Genomic DNA, 15,800 nt, shown 5'->3' with positions numbered 1-15,800 from the left:
GCAGACAGTTCGACATGGTCAAAGTACAGATGGATCTAAGATGCTTTGAGGACTCCAAGCAAAATGAGCTGTGACGAACACTTGCTTTGGTTCATTTTATGTGTCAACCCGGCTGGGCCACAGTGCCTACATATTTGGTCAAACAATATTCTGGTTGTTTCTGTAAGAGTGTTTTTGGTTGAGAGTTACATTTAAATCAGTGGACTTGGGGTGAAGTGGAGTGCTCCATGATGTGGGTGGGCAGGGCCTGAAGAGAACAAAAGGCTGACTAGAACAAAGAATTCCCCTGAGCAAGAGGAATTGTCAGTCAGACTCCACAGTCAATCTAATCAATCAATCAATCAATCAATCAATCAATCTATCTATCTATCTATATCTCTATCATCTATCTATCATCTCTCTATCATCATCTATCAATCATCTATCTGTCTCTATCATCTATCTTCTATCATCTATCTATCATCTATCTATCTATCATTATCTATCTTCTATCATCTATCTATCTATCTATCTATCTATCTATCTATCTATCTATCTATCTATCTATCTATCTCTATCACCTATCTACCTACCATCTATCTATCTATCATCATCTATCTTTATCTCCTATCGGTTCTGTTTCTCTGGAGAATCTTGGCTTATACAACTACTGAGGAAATTTCAAGTACTCAAATTTCACCGTTAACCATCTCCACCCACTCACCCTCTCTGTTCTTCAGGAGCATATGGCTGTAGATGCCTCCGGGGATAGTTATGAAATGCCTGATTGTTTTGTTTTTGTTTTTATACTGCAGCGGCCAGCAGGATGCCAAGTCTTGGTGAAAAAAGTTTACTTTGGGGTTCGTAAAAAGAAGCACTTAACTCACAGGGCAGCTGTGAGGTCAGAAAAAGGTGCGGAATGGCAGAAGCACACTGCAGGCTGTGGAGACAGCAGGCAGGTGTTAATGATTCATTAATTAAAAAGCTACTGACTCTGGCAAGGTCTCCCTTGGCCCCTGGCCCTCCCCTCAGCCCTGCCTTTTCTCAGGATGTGTGAGCCGCTTGTCCATCTGGGACAGGCTGTCACTCCTCTGTCTCCGAGGGCAGGTCTCAAGCCATGGGACTGTCACTTTGCAGCTTTGCTCCCACACACAGGCTTGCTGTGTCCACATTAAGCTTGTGAAAGGACCGGGGGTGAACGGGGTGGGGTGCGGCTCTGGTCTGGGCGGGTGGCTGTGCACCTGAGTCAGCACTGATCAGGACTCACGGGTGTGCTTGAAGGATTATCTCGGGGCCTGAGAGCCTTTGCCCCCAATCCTCAGCCTCCTCCTGTCACTTACTTTGGGCAGATCTCATGGCACCTCTGGTCCTGGGTCATAAATCAATGACCACAATAATGGTAAGTGATGACTGGCTGGTGCTCACCCTGGAACAAGCATGCAGCCCTAGCAGGAAGGTTCAGAGGTTCCTGTTGGCAGTGATGAAGCTGGAGGGAAGCAGAGCCAGCTGTCCGAATCCCTCAGTCGCTCTGGGGCCCTCCCCCACAAGCATGTTTAAGTCTCCCTTTAGCTCATGCTACACCTTTTCCACCTTCCCTGTCCAGCAGGGCATCTTCTCCATTCCGGTCCTGTGATGTCTGGCTTCTGTCTCTCCACTGCCCAGAACCCCTGCTCTTGGGTCACTGAGGTGATGGACTCCAGTCCTGTCCTGATGTGGCTCCCTGGTCCTCCTCAGTCTCCATGTCCCACCTGCAGAACTGTCTGGAGCCTATGACCAGGTGACCTGTGGCTTGCCTCTCTTCCACTGCCTGGCACCTCTGTACTTACATCTGCAGTGTGTCCCCCAAAGGCCTGGTTCCCGCTTGCCCTCACCCACACCCAGCAGATGGATCAGGTTGCCGCTCCAGCCTGGGCCTCCCCATGCTTTGGTTACTGTGTCAAATCCTGCCCAGCACCAAGGCCCCGCGGGACATCCCTCCCGGAGCCTCCCTCGGTCCACGATCATTTTTGATGGGCATCTTCCCCATCACGTGGTCATCCAGGCTTGAATTCCCAGCATCATCTCAACCCCCTTGGTCTTTTGTATCCAAACCTTGCTCTGTGATCACCTCTTGGTGCCAAATTTCCTGGTGAGACGTCTGTTCTGAGTCCCACAAGCACAGCTGAGCTGTGGAGACCATGGCTCTGGGGTCAGAATGCTGTGGATTCAGTCCTCAGCTGTGCCACTTGCTAACACTGACTTTCCCCCCCAAAAATTTTTGAGACATAATTTGCACACCACAGAATTCATTCATTTCCAGTGTACAAGTCCATGGCTTTAAGCACATTCACAGATATGCACAAGCACCCATACAATCAAGTTTAGAGCCTTTTCATAACCTCCAAATAAAAACTTGTCCTCTTAGCTATCATATCACACAAATGTCCTCCACCCTCCCACCAGCCCTGAGCAGCCACTGTCTCCAGGTATCTCCCTGTTCTGGACATTTCATACTGTCCATATTATCTGAATGGAATCATATAATACATGCTCTTTTGTGGCTGGATTCTTTCACTAAGAATAATGTTCTCAAGGTTCATCTGTGTTGTATTCTATTTCAGTACTTTATTCCTTTTTATGGCCCAATAATATTCCATTGCACACATAGACCGTATTTTGTTTATTCATTTGTCAGTTGGTGAACTTTGAGCTGTTTCCACCTTTTGGCTATTATGAATAATGCTGCCGTAAACATTTTCTGCAAGTTTTTGTGCGAACATATGTTTTCATTTCTCACAGGTATATCCCTAGGAATACAATTTCTGGGTTACCTGGTAATACTATGTTGAATTATTTGGGGAACTGCCAGGCTGTTTCCCTAAGAGGCTGCACCATTTACGTTACCAATAGCACTGTATGGGGGTTCTGATTTCTCCACATATGGTCAACCCTGTTATTTTTTACTCTTTAATCCTCAGATGGTGTGAAGCAGTTATCTCATTGTGATTTTGATTTGCATGTCTCTGGTGACTAATGATATTGAGAATCTTTTTATGTGCTTATTGGCCATTTGTTTATCTTCCTTGGGCAAATGTTTGCTGATGGCGACTGAGTTTCGGACTTCTCAGCTTTAAAATGAGACAACCACTACTGATGGAATACTCCTATAGAAAACAAGATGTGGGATCAGAAGCCCTGGCTCTGAACTGGGGACACGTGTAGTTGAGACTTGCAACCCCATGTGCCACTGGCTCCAGGGACAAATAGCCCTGTGAGGCCTGGAGGCATGGTCTCTACTCACAGGCTGCTCCGCTCTCCTCTCCCTGCCTCCTGCAGACATGCTTTGACTGCCCAGTGCCAGCCGCACTGTCGGGAAACCTGCAGTGGGTGAAGCATGCTCACAGGAAGGCAATTCATGAGATGAAGTTATTCAAATGGTGTGAGCTGGCATGAGGTGTCTGACTTTCTAGCATGTGGTTGATGTCCTGCACTGAATAGTGTCCCCAAAAAGATATGTTCAAGTCCTAATCCCCGGTGTCTGTAAATGTGACCTTATTTGGAAATAGGGTATTTTTGGATCTAATTTATTAACATGAGGTCCTACTGGATTAGGGTGAGCACTAACCAATAACTGGTGTCCTGAGACAAGGAGGGAAATTTGGACACAGGAACACACACAGGGAAGATGTCCAAGTGACGAGAGAGAGAGAGAGAGACGACTTAGGCCATGACAGCCACCAGAAGCTGGAAGAGGAAGGCAATGATCATCATCTAGAACCTTCTGAGGGTGGTCCTGCCAACACCTTGATTTCAAACTTCTAATCCACAGCTGTGAAATAGTGCTTTTCTATTGCTTTAAGCCACCCAGTCTGCAGCGCTTGGTTTGTCACTGGTGACAGCGATGTGAACAATGTGAAAAGCCCTCGGGGGTAACTCTGTTCCAAGTTTGCTGTGTGTTTGGCATTTCCTCCCGCCATTTATTTATGGGGAAAACTCCGCCCAGTGATACTAAATGAGTAAGACCCTCATTCTATCCTCAGTTTAGTAAGAGAGACACCCTAATACAAACAGTAGCCTCAAGGCCAAACCAGGGCCGAGGAAAGGCCAAGGGGTCGAGGAAAGGCGGACGCTGGGTCCCCGCTGCTCACTTGCAGACTCTGCCCGCAGCTGCCTCACCCGGGCTTGGGCCACCCACGGGCTGTACCAGGTCCTCCCCTGACCCAGGAGGTGCTGCATGAGAAAACCTCAGGGGTCCCCCATGCGGCCTGATTCTGGATCTTGAGGTTTAACTGCTGTGATTATTTTCTCATCCTGCTCATAGGGTTGCAGGAGACCTTTGGATAAAGACAAACGTCTTGTTCATCAAAAGCTGCTCATAGCCACCCCTGCACTCAGCACTAATTCCTTCTTAAGTCTGTGCCCAAAGGTAACTACCTAGCACAGGGCCAGCTGCTGGGCCCAAGTAATATGTTTTAATCAACTGCAGTAAGCTTTTCCATTTTAAGACATTTTAAAGTAGGTGATTAGATTCAAGGTGCCAGGGGTCCAACAGTTTGACGTTGTGTCTGGGACACAATTTGTGAAAATACCCATCATGTATGTATGTTCATATTCCTACCGAAACATCTGGAAATCCCAGTAAAATGTAAAGGAAAAGTCTCTGAAATAGAAGAAAAACCAAAATATGAGAAGAAATGCAGAAGCTTTATTATAATCACTATTTTGAGGTTGACAATGGTGAACTCATTCAGGAAAAGTTTGCATTCAGTGACCTACATACAGCCCATGGATACATGCCAGATGTAGCTAAAATACATGAAAAATGTATCTGGGGAAACAGCACAGTACGTCTGGCTGCAGAACTAAAAAGTATGAAGGATGCACCTTAATTTCTGTAGCAGAGGGTGCAATGGTCTGCATGAGCCTGACCCAGCACTGCCTGTTCAGTGTATCCCATGGCAGTGCTGCCCACCTGATCTGCACCTTCAAAAGTCAGCCTCAGTTTACACCAATGTCTCAGCAATTAAGCAATACCAGTGTGACATCATGGTGCCTTGATAGTTAGACCCTGGCTCCCAGCAAGTCAGTGAGATGGGAAACCAAATGCTGCCTTTGGAATGTGAAGCAGCGCTGTGCTTCTCCCTTAGGGAACAGTGACGAGTGGGCCTGACTAGGTATGTGCTATTTTTACTGGCTGGCAGTGGGTTTGATAAGGGCATCCCAAAGGCTGATGGCATGTGCGCCTCATTGCCAACCTGCAGCAAACGCAACTGCTGGGGAGCAGGACAGATGGGGCTGCACCCTCTCCAAAGCATCTGCTCTGAAGACTTTAAAGTCTGGGAAAACAAGCTCTTTGGCTTTTAAGAAAAAGAGTGTGCTCTGCAGCTGTGAGCCACTGAGCAGTCCAGGGTGGCTATGGGTAGAAGACACAAGCTGACAATCTAATGTGCCCAAATGGACTTGGGCCCAGACTAATGTGCACTCGGGCAGAAGGAATTCTGGACAGTTGGACTGACTGACTGACAGAATTTTCTAGCTCAAATGGAATGTGGTGTTTCTGCCTTTCCCTAAGGAGACAAAGGGCAGGTTTTTATCTGGTCTTTCCATGCATTCAGTGTTCTTGCTCTAATGTTCCAGAATTAGCTACCGGCTATTCCTCCACCTGGCCAGTGATTACTACAAGCACTCAAAGGCAGTTGTAGAGGGGATTCCTGGAAAATGCAGGTTCCCGGGCAGAGTGTGTGAGGATCATGAAGCAGGACCTGAGTTGGCTCACACTGAGATATCTCATTCCAGAAGTATTCCCTTTGGTGAAACTGCCTGAATTGTAATTTTTCAGCAAGATGCCGCTGGAATAAGGTGAGGTTCTCGTTTTCCTGGGAGAGCTCGGTGTCGCCTGCACAGTGATCCCGCAGCGCACAGGGAGGGAAGGGGAAGGTCCGGGATGCTGTTGCCCATGCCAGGTCTGCTCTGCTCTGCCTTTCTGAAACCCACCACCGTGATTCCTACCCCTCCCCTAGGAGTTAAGATGTTATTGTCCTACTTATTAAAAGCGTGAAATGATTAAGCTTTTCCTCTAATCTGAGTCTAATCCTTCAAATTTGTGCTCTCTTGTTTTTAAGACCACAAAGCCTTCAGGCAATTGCTGAAACAGAACTGAAGTTAGACTTGAACAGCCTCATTTTACTGAGGTCTTGGTAAGTCCTGCTAATGGCCCTTTGGGGGCACAATGATCTCAAATGACACCAACCAGCGCTCCCTGGAAAAAAGGTTTTGTCTGACCATTTCTAATTTTAGACATGGAAATTTAAGGCAAAGGAAGGGTGCTCTGCTTTGTGTCAGACTTGCCCAGGGAGCAGCATCTCGAAGAAGGTGCCAGTTGTCTTTGCCAGGGAAATTCAAAACATCGGGGACTGAGGCACCGCCAGGGGGGACGCTGGGTCCCCGCTGCTCACTTGCGAGGCTGCTGGATGTGCTGGGGCCTCGGGGACGGATGCTTGTCCATGGAGGCGTGGGGCTTCTGGTGGGCCACCTGGGCGGCTGCTGGGGGGAAGTCTTTATCGCCCTGTCAGGAGACATGGAACGCAACGGCTCACCAACACTGAGCTGGGTTAGCGCCTGAGCAAGGCCCCCTGGTTCTGCACCCTGGGCTTCCCTGCCTGGGGCTGAGGGAATGCGGAACCTCAGCGGCAGGCAGAGGCCTGTCTCCTGGGACTGCAGGGGTCCTGAAGCTCTCTGGGGACTGGAGGGGGCAGTGAGGCCCATGTCCCACCCAGAAGGTGACTGCCCCATGCCATGAGAGGTCACTGAATGACTGACTCAGAACAAAGCTGCTACTGGGTGGCTTTCTTCTGCTGGAATTGGTCTTGTGATCTTTTGAACTGGGGGCAAGACAGAACCAAATCCAGCATCTGAATTTCAGATTTGCTGTCGTAGCTGTGAGTGGGGGTTGGGAAGGAAACACAGCACGCAGGCTGAAGCCGTGAGACAGAGCTGGACGCACCCTCCAAGTCCCAGCTGTTGTGGGGGTAGGAACTGCTTTCTTGTGCCAGCAGAGCATGTGTGATGGGGGCCAGGCCCAGCTCCTCATGGGCAGGTTACAGCCATGCGTACTCTGGCTGAGCCAGCTGGCCACGGGTGACCTCAGACTTCCGACAGCAAATGATTTTCTCACGTGTAGCAGACGCACCACCCATCTGCCCTAGGGTCTCCAGATGGCGCTGGGGAGGTGTCCCAGCAATGGCACTTATACATCACATGGTCCATATGTCACACGGCCAGGGCTCAACTATACAGTGAGTTGCAGGACTACAGCTGGCATTAGCGTGCCCCGAACAGGGCTTTGCTGGCGAGTGCTCTGTAGCTAAAACAAAATCTCGGGTCTCACCAGATGAGTGGGCTCTTGAAAAATAAAGGGTGTGACAAAAACCCTTAGTTCAGTCCAAGCATTTTGTATAACGGGCCAGACAGTAAGTACTTTAGCTCTGTGGGGTCAGCTCTGCCCCTGCGGCATGACAGCCTCCACAGATGATAGCTACACGAATGGGTGTGGCTGTGTGCCACTCACACCTCATTCATGGAAGCTGACATTTGAATTTCATATAATTTTCACACATCACACCATATAATTCACATTTCCATTTTTCCAACCATTTAAAAATGTAACCACATTCTGAGCTCACAGGTCACCCGGAGACACTTGGCCTCTGGGTAACCTGCAGGCCCAGGGCCGAGTGTAACTGGCAGAAGGGGAGCAGGCCACTCCAGGTCACGCCCTGTGCCCAGAGGCCTGCCTGCTGCAGAGGGCCCTTCCTGCAGAAGAGCCCTCTGAGCACACAAGACAGCTAGACTGCGGACAGACGGATGGACAGGGTTGAACGAAGACAGAGGGACCAGGAGAGTGCATGCTGAGGCCGCGATTTGATGAGATGGCTCTTACCCGGGCGATGACACCGGAGATGAACACAGTTGGCTTAGGCGGACTGGAAGACAAGAGGGGAAAAGGCGACTTAGTGGACCAGCTCGCCACAGGGATGCGCGATGGTGGCCTGGACGGGCTGGTTTTAGGGGAGTGTGACCATGGCTGATGGCAGGGGAGCAGGGACGCAGGCCTCTTCCTGTTACTTGGTCACAATGGTCAACTGGCCTTAGGGCTCAGGCCACATGTGAGGTCCTCCACCCGAGGTGAGCTCAGGTGGAGGGCAAGGGAGATGGTAGCAGATAGTGGGTGAGCTGCCTAAAAGCATTTTCTTTTTGTTTTTTGTTCTTCAAATTATAACTCTTATTTGGGTTTTAAGAGGACAGGGGCGTGGGTGCCCCCTGAAGTAGGGGAGCATCAGGGTCACACTGGGGTGATTGCAGAGACTGCAATCCAGGAGCTGCCTGTCCCCCGGACCCCAAACTATGTCCTCAGAGTCCCTGACTTCCAGCAACTTTCAACAGGGGAGACCAGAGCTGGTGCAAAGCTCTCAGGACCCTCAGTGTCAGAAATGTAAGGTCCTTGTGAAGCCACTGTCATTTCTTAACGTCTTCAGTCGTATGCAGCTCATCCCTACTGCTGACACGAGGGGATGGGATATAGGACCAAAGTAATACATGCTCACTGCTGAGAAGCAGACGAGCCAAGCACATTAAAATCTCTAGTAAAAGACAATTACTGCTCGCACGTTGGATTATCCTTCCAGTCTTTCTTCATGTGGATAGACAGACCCACTCATTTTCTTAATAATTCTTTTTTCTTACAGTCATACTGTTTTGGAATCTGCTTTCTGTCTTTAGGATTTGATAAGCATACTCCCACGTGGTTATCCATTTTGTATGTATTTTAAAAATGGCTGCATATGTCATAGTTAAAAACACCAAAACACAGCTCCAGGTAGCACACAGGTGTGCACACCTCTGAAATGCTGAGACCGGAGGTAAGGAGACCCGGGAGCAGCAGGTGAACACAGGGCCAGCCTGGCAGGGACAGCACAATAGGGACAGCTCCAGGAGGTGGACAGTTTTGCTTAAGGCCAGTCTTGCTGGCAGACAGAGTGGAATCTGTCCTGTGAACTACACAGCCTGGCTCCCACCAGGCCGGCTGCTCTGCTTCACTCCTGGGGGTCCCTTGAAGGAAACCACTCTCCTAGCTTGTGTTGCTGCAGGCAAAAGTCCCAGGATTCAGTAGGTTCTCAGTTTACATCCCAAAGAGTTTAGTAAAAGCCCCTGAAATTCCCCCCAGTAATTTTTGTTACTCCATGAGATTAAGAAACTTCAAGTCTTACTCAGCAGCACAGAAATGTCCCCTACATGACTCTGGTTTTATTTAGTTATTTAGCTACAGTGTGGGTTTTTTTCTTCTTTTATTACAAATATGATTTGGCTACAGAATCAACAGCCAGAGATGAGTGAGTTCAGCTCAACTGTGAGTCCCCTCCGTAGATTTGTTTGGAATCCACATATCCTGCTGACTGCCCCATACCACCCACGGGCCCGGCCCTCGGAGTGCTCGTGGTCCAAGGGCTTGGGAACCACGTTCTGATTCTAACATTTATAAATGCTTTGGAAAGGAATATGGAAATAGTATCACAAAAGTTTAAGTTCTAAATGTTCCTTTAAAAATCTAGGAAGAACCTCAAGCAGGGATGGTTCTACTCTGATAACTGAGCACGCAGCATCAGCTTCTAGTGAGGCTGTCTTTTTGTTCTGAGTGTGTGAGGGCTTCAATCATCTCTGCTTTGTACTGGTTTTGTAAGTCAGGGCTCTGAAAGGCAGGACTGAGCCCCCTCCCCTCAGCAAGAACTGGATGAGAAAGTCACCCACAGAGAGTGCATCTAGTCAGAATAAATACACAATGGAGGAGATTAGCTCCCCTACCTAAAGTGAGCTCCAAAGCCCAAAAGGTGGCCAAGGAAGTTTGGGTCATTATATATACATATATATCTATATATACATATATACCTATATATATATTCTCTTTATATAGATATATGTATGTATACATTCACTATTGAAAAGCAGAAAGCAAAAAAAAAAAAAAGTTAAAATAGTTTGTAATTCTATATTGCCCTGTGCATAAAATACACATTTATGCAGAGAACTGGACTATAAAAAGTTACAATGGAAGTGGAGGCTTATGCTTCGTGGAGGTGTAGCATCTGCCTGCCACGAACAGGGGCACAAAGTACAGCAGAGTCTGCAGCACAGTGCCAGCCTGTGGGGGCCCTTGTGCCCCCAGTGTCCCTTCCTGCTGGTCCCTGGAAGTGCCCAGCCCCTGGGGGACAGCAGTCCCTGTCCGTGGCTCCTGGGAGTTGGGTTTTCAGGAGTCTGCTCAGAGGAGGGTCCTGGGAGCCCCATCACAGCATCCCCCCTCCCCCCATGGCCTCCCTGCCCTCAGTGCCTCTCAGAGGCGACCCTACGCACTCCAGCTACTTCCCTCCAAGCCAGGCCCAGGGTGACTCCCAAGTTAAACACGAGTGAGTTCTAGGGCTTGATCTGAGCGCCTCTCAGGAAATGTGTGTGTGAATGACTATGGCAAGAGGTCATGGGGACCCTGTGCCAGCCCAAGCATGGATGGGGCGGCGGCCCCCCACTTAGCATCTCCCCAAGTGGGCCTCTCAGGGAGATGGTCACATCATGCCTGCTGAAGGCTGCAGAGACTCTGGGAGCTAACGACACCCCGAAGACAAGTGACCCCTCCCAGCCCAACTCATCCCTTAGGGGTGTCTGGGGACTGTGGCCGCAGACCTATGACCCTCACAGTGCCCACAGGATGGGCTCTCCTCGCTGGGCTCCAGACTCCCAGAAGCACTTCCACTTGGGCCCGGCATCACTGAAGCTGCCAAGTTTTAAAGGTGTGTTGGGTTCCCCTCATTGAAGGAGGACATATCCACAGAAAACATGTGGGGCTCAGCGTAAGGAAAAACGCCTCTGATAACAGCAGGGATGAGGAAAGCTGGGTGCTGGCTTGCTTTGTGGGGAGTTTTTGCAGCATGATACCTGGAATTCACGAGCCATTTCTGGGTCAGGGGTGAGCGGAGGGAACAGATGACAAAGCTCCTAGAACCGTGGCTTCACAATGGGACACATGCACCCCAGGGGGTCCCTTTTCTGAGAAATATGGACATGGTAAATATTAAAAATTAAAGAATTTAATCATCTGTTGACGGACACTTGGGTTGTTTCCACCTTCTGGCTCTTGTGATTAACGATTTTATATTAACATAAATATTAAGAAACAATACTAAACAATTAAGAATGAAAAGTTCAAGAATCCTGTTTTCAAACCTTTGCTTTTTGTAAATGCCTTAGAACATGCACTGTACCTTATCAGTGTCTACCTGGATCACGTTGGTCATGGCGCACGCAACACCTCACGTGCAGTTCTAACACCGAGGGGCCCACCAGGGTCTTCAGGGAGCTGCTTTCTGTCTTTAGGACAGGGGAGGGTGTGGCCCAGAAGCCACAGCACCATACCAACCTCCTGTCTTGGCCACAGTGGACATCCCCAGAGGGCTGATCTGGATGGAGGGGCAGGGGCAGTAAGCTGGCTCCAGTCACAGCAGAGCTGGGGCACAACCAAAGCAATGTGCATTCCTCCTGGGGCAGGGAGGGGGTGATCCTATGGCCTCAAGGACTGTTCTCCAGGGCCGTCATCTGTTGGTGTCAGTGAGAAACATGGGACCAAGAGAAATAAGGAAAAGGGTCTGCAGGTCTGGCACATTTAGGGGGAGGTCCTTACTTTAAGACTGCACTTCAGAAAGTTTAAGCAACATTCAAGCATTGCGCACATTCTTGTCTAGACTGGAGGGGAGACTCAGGCCTGCCTTAGCTCTGGTCAGTTCCAACTAAACAATCCTTGGAGAGATACAGCACAAGCTCTCCCCTCCCTGCCACGCTTGCTTTAAAACCACAGCTAGCTTGGTAACTAATAAATTTTTTAAGTTTACCATTTTAGCCTTTTTAGTTGAACACTCAGTGGCATTAAGGACATTCACAACATTGTGCAACCACACCACCCATTTGCGAAGTTCTCATGATCCTCAACAGGAACGCAGTACACACTGGGCAGTACACCATGTTCCTCCTCCCTCCAGCCCCTGGAGATCCACACTATCTCTGTCCTGCTGTGTCTGGCTCATTTCACTGAGCATAACATTCAACCACATTGTAGCTTATATCAGAATCTCCTTCCTTTTTAAGGCTGAATAATATTCCATTGTGTGGATGGACCACAGTTATTTTCCATTCATCTGTTGACAGACACTTGGGTTGTTTCCACCTTCTGGCTCTTGCGATTAACGATGCTATGCACATGGGGGTATGTATCAGCTTGAGTCTGGCTTTTAGTGCTTTGTGTGCACTCAGAAGCAGACCTGCTATGTCATATGGTAATTCTATGCCTGACTTTTTGAGGTCCTGCTGAGCTGTTTTCCATACCAACTCTACCCTTCTCTTCAGCAGTGCATAAGGTCTCCAATTTCTACACATACTCACCAACACTTGTCATTTTCTGGGTTTTTTTTGAGAGTAGCCATCCTAATGTGTGTGAAGTGGTATCTCACTGTGGTTTACATTTTAAGAATAAGCTTCCTTGCATCAGGGAATAATAAATATCACTCTGTATCGACCATTCATTCAAAGTCTTTATGACATAAAACTTCCCTCAAAAAGTCGTCTTGTCCCCTCTAAAACTGAAAAGGCGGTAATCCACTGTAAGGACATACAGCAGCTGCCTGGGGCAAGGTGATAGAGGCTGGTCTCCTGCACACTGCTGGGCAGAGGCGTCTCTTTTTCACCTAGTGCTCATCAGGCTGGCCTTGCAGGCCCCTGAGCTCCTTTTTCCATCTACAACTAATAGCATCTCAAATTGGTAAATGTTTGTTACTTTATATAGTAAAAACACTTTCTAAACTCCTTGAGATGTGGCAGCTTAAACAGGAATTCAAAAACAAGAGACCTGGTGAGGAGTCCGCACGAAAAGCTGTGCTTGCAAAAACACACGTATTTGAAATTCTATTAGGGTTCCATGCAAAGCATAACCTACATTTCCAAGATTCCACAAACTGTGATAGCAGCTTTGAGGATTTATTTAATCTGATGAAAATCATTCTGACAGATGTTGTTTGGAAGATGCAACATTATTTTCTCTAGGGAAATAGAGAGTGAAAAATACCATTTCTGCCCTCCCCACATCCTCAGGCCCTTCCAGTCTTTTAAATCCACACTTATTTACATTTAAGGGAAGTGCAGGCGAGGCAGAATGAGCAGGGATCAGAGTTCCAGTAACACTGCGGGTGCCCCAGCAGGAGCCCCGCAGCTTCCTCACACCTGGCCCAATCAGCTGCCAAATGGCTGGACACACAGGCTTCCTGTGCTCACCTGTTGAGAAAGACATCGAAGTCTTAACAGGGTCATTTGTCCCTGACAAAACTTCCTATTACTTATTTTACAAATTTCCTTGAGGAGTAATGTTTATGCCTTATTGGCATTCCAGACAGGCAGGATAAAGTGCCAGAAATGCTTAGTGGATGAGTGACCCTGTGGAATATTGATGTGCTCAGGGCCAAGTCTGACAGTCTCAGCTTTCAATGAAAGTCCCCAGGGCTGAAAAAACAATTTGTATTTTTAAAATTCCCCTGAACTCTAGAACAGCAATTACTGAAATAAACTTCAATGTATTTTATTAACTCAATATATCCAACATGCGATTAATGGAAAAATTATTGAGATTCCTCTCCATTCTCTTTTTGGATCCTTAGACTTCTCAGTGCAGCTCCCAGGTAATGTGACGTTTTGTCCCAGTTCCAAGAGGTGACATTTGACTGCCCTGTGGGTAGTGGCTGGACCAGAGCCCAACCACGGCAGAGTCCGCTGCCTTCCCACGTAGATGCCACCATCTGCAGACAAAGAGATCATGGCCCACAGCATGGCCTCTGTGCTGTCTCTGCTTCCCGACATTTCCAGTGGCCCCACCGCAAATCTGAGGCCTCTTTTGTGAGACAGCCTTTCAATGTTTGAGGAAGACTACCATGGGCCTCCTGCTGGACATGTTTGCAAATTCTTCCCCTTTCTTGGGCCCCCTCCCTACCTCCATTCCAGTGTGGTTTCTAGAGTTTTGCCCAGAACTGCAGTGACACCCCCCATTGGCCCAGGCAGCCCAGCCCTCGGCAGCATTTCCATGTTCCTGGTCCGGCAATGTTAAAACTACTCTTTTCATTGTGACAGGCTGCAGTTTAGCCTGGGGAAATGATTCTTGGCTCCCTGGCAAGGATTGAAATACTGATCATACCAGGCTCGCTACTGATAGACGATGTGGATACAGAGTGATTGGCACCTGCTGCCCTGCTTTCCTAGCTGGTTGTTTGGGGTCCTTCTCTTCCTCCCTTTAACCCAGAGACAAATGCTCAGGGCTAGACCTGGAACAAGGGCCGGACAAAGCAGTAGCCTAACACCCTCATTTTAGGGCTAAGAAGAGGGTCATCTAGCAGCCTCTAGTTTGAGGTTCTGTCTTCTACATTAAATCACAGAGATGCAGATTCTTAAAGTAACCTAAATGTAATCAGAGTCCCTTATTCAAGAAGACAGTACAATATATTAAAATCTGCCTAAACATTCACTTACTGACTTGATAATGGAGTTTTTTTTTTCTGAAAACTATCATTTATATTTACTGCACTTAGCTAGAGTCCAGAGCAACCCCAACATAAGCCAGCTCATCTGATTCTCTTTGGCAGGTGTAACCTCGGTTTTATGGACGAAGCAATGGTGGCTGGAAGAGGCTGAAACCTGGTCATGGTCCCAAAGGTGGAACCTGGGGTCAGTGGATTCCAGAGTTCTGAGCTCAGCACTCTTCTCTGGTTCACTGAGGCCACCATCACACACATCCCAGCTCCTGAGCTTCAGAACAAAGTCCAGCGAAAGCTTCAAACTATCCACCAATCAAAATACAGCTGACAGGGTCCCAGAAGGCAGGCGGAGGGAGAGGTAGCAGATGGACACCAGCTGAATGCGGGCGCTGAAGCCAGTCTGCATCTGAGTCCTGGCTCTGCTGATGACTGCTGGTGGGTTGGTGGACTGCTGAGGCTCAGTTTACTGATCTGTGAAATAGGATGGCCAATGAACCCTACATCCCCAGGTGACATGCTGCTCAGCACACAGCAGACACCACACAAACGTTGGGTGTTGGTGCAATGCTAACAACACACCCCATCCCCTTGCCACGCACCTGCCTTTTGTGTCCACTGCCAATACACAGCTGGTTCTGTTCTGTTTCATCGTCAGGTTCCCTAGCCATGCCCCTGCTTACCTGGGACAGAGGGCTTCTGAAGTAGAAAAAGGGTCTGTGATAAACAAAACACATATCACAAAACCCAGGGACTAGAATTCAAGAGAAATTCTCTAGGCCCTCAAACTATTTGATTTCTATTTTGACATGATCTGAATGGCTTGACTGGTTTCTCAGCCCTCTGAAGACAAGAAGAAACAAATGACGTGATGAGGTGGCCAAGCACGGCAGTGAGGCCACCTGAGCCTACAGCTGGTGTGCCCTGAGGATAAGGGCTCAGAGGATGGGCCCAGAGCCCTCAGTGCTGAGACCACCAGCTCCTCTTCCACCCACAGCCCCTGGTCAGGGCACAGGAAACAAGGACGGAAGGAAGCTGGCCAGGGTGTCAGCAGTGGTCGGTGGTAGCACCATGCCACCCAGAAAAGGCTACATCAGAAGTTGGGAGTGGTCATCACGTGACACTCCCTCCCTGCCTAGAAAGAAAGCACATGTGTGCTCAGAAAGGGATTTCCCCTAAAAATCTCCCTAAAAGTCAAAGTTGCAGTGAGTCAGGGAGTGGAGCTCACACAAACAA

At 48.5% G+C, this 15,800-nt stretch overlaps 1 protein-coding gene across 1 annotated transcript in view; it reads right to left on the bottom strand.

Annotated features, from left to right (window-relative positions):
* Window positions 1–4,643: 4,643 nt before the first annotated feature.
* The window catches only part of DAP (death associated protein), a 68,049-nt gene continuing 56,892 nt past the window's right edge, over window positions 4,644–15,800 (bottom strand). Inside the window, exons 3-4 of the mRNA XM_073237903.1 lie at window positions 7,898–7,940; window positions 4,644–6,523 (exon numbers count right to left, since the gene is read on the bottom strand). Coding sequence (XP_073094004.1) covers window positions 6,410–6,523; window positions 7,898–7,940 — 157 coding nt within the window. The 3' untranslated portion in view covers window positions 4,644–6,409. The remainder of the gene's footprint in view (window positions 6,524–7,897; window positions 7,941–15,800) is intronic.

This window comes from Manis javanica, chromosome 1 (assembly GCF_040802235.1).
Source record: "Manis javanica isolate MJ-LG chromosome 1, MJ_LKY, whole genome shotgun sequence".
In the NCBI taxonomy this organism is placed as follows: domain Eukaryota; kingdom Metazoa; phylum Chordata; class Mammalia; order Pholidota; family Manidae; genus Manis; species Manis javanica.
The sequence above is the reverse complement of the archived record's forward strand: the minus strand, read 5'-3'. Positions and strand labels throughout refer to the sequence as shown.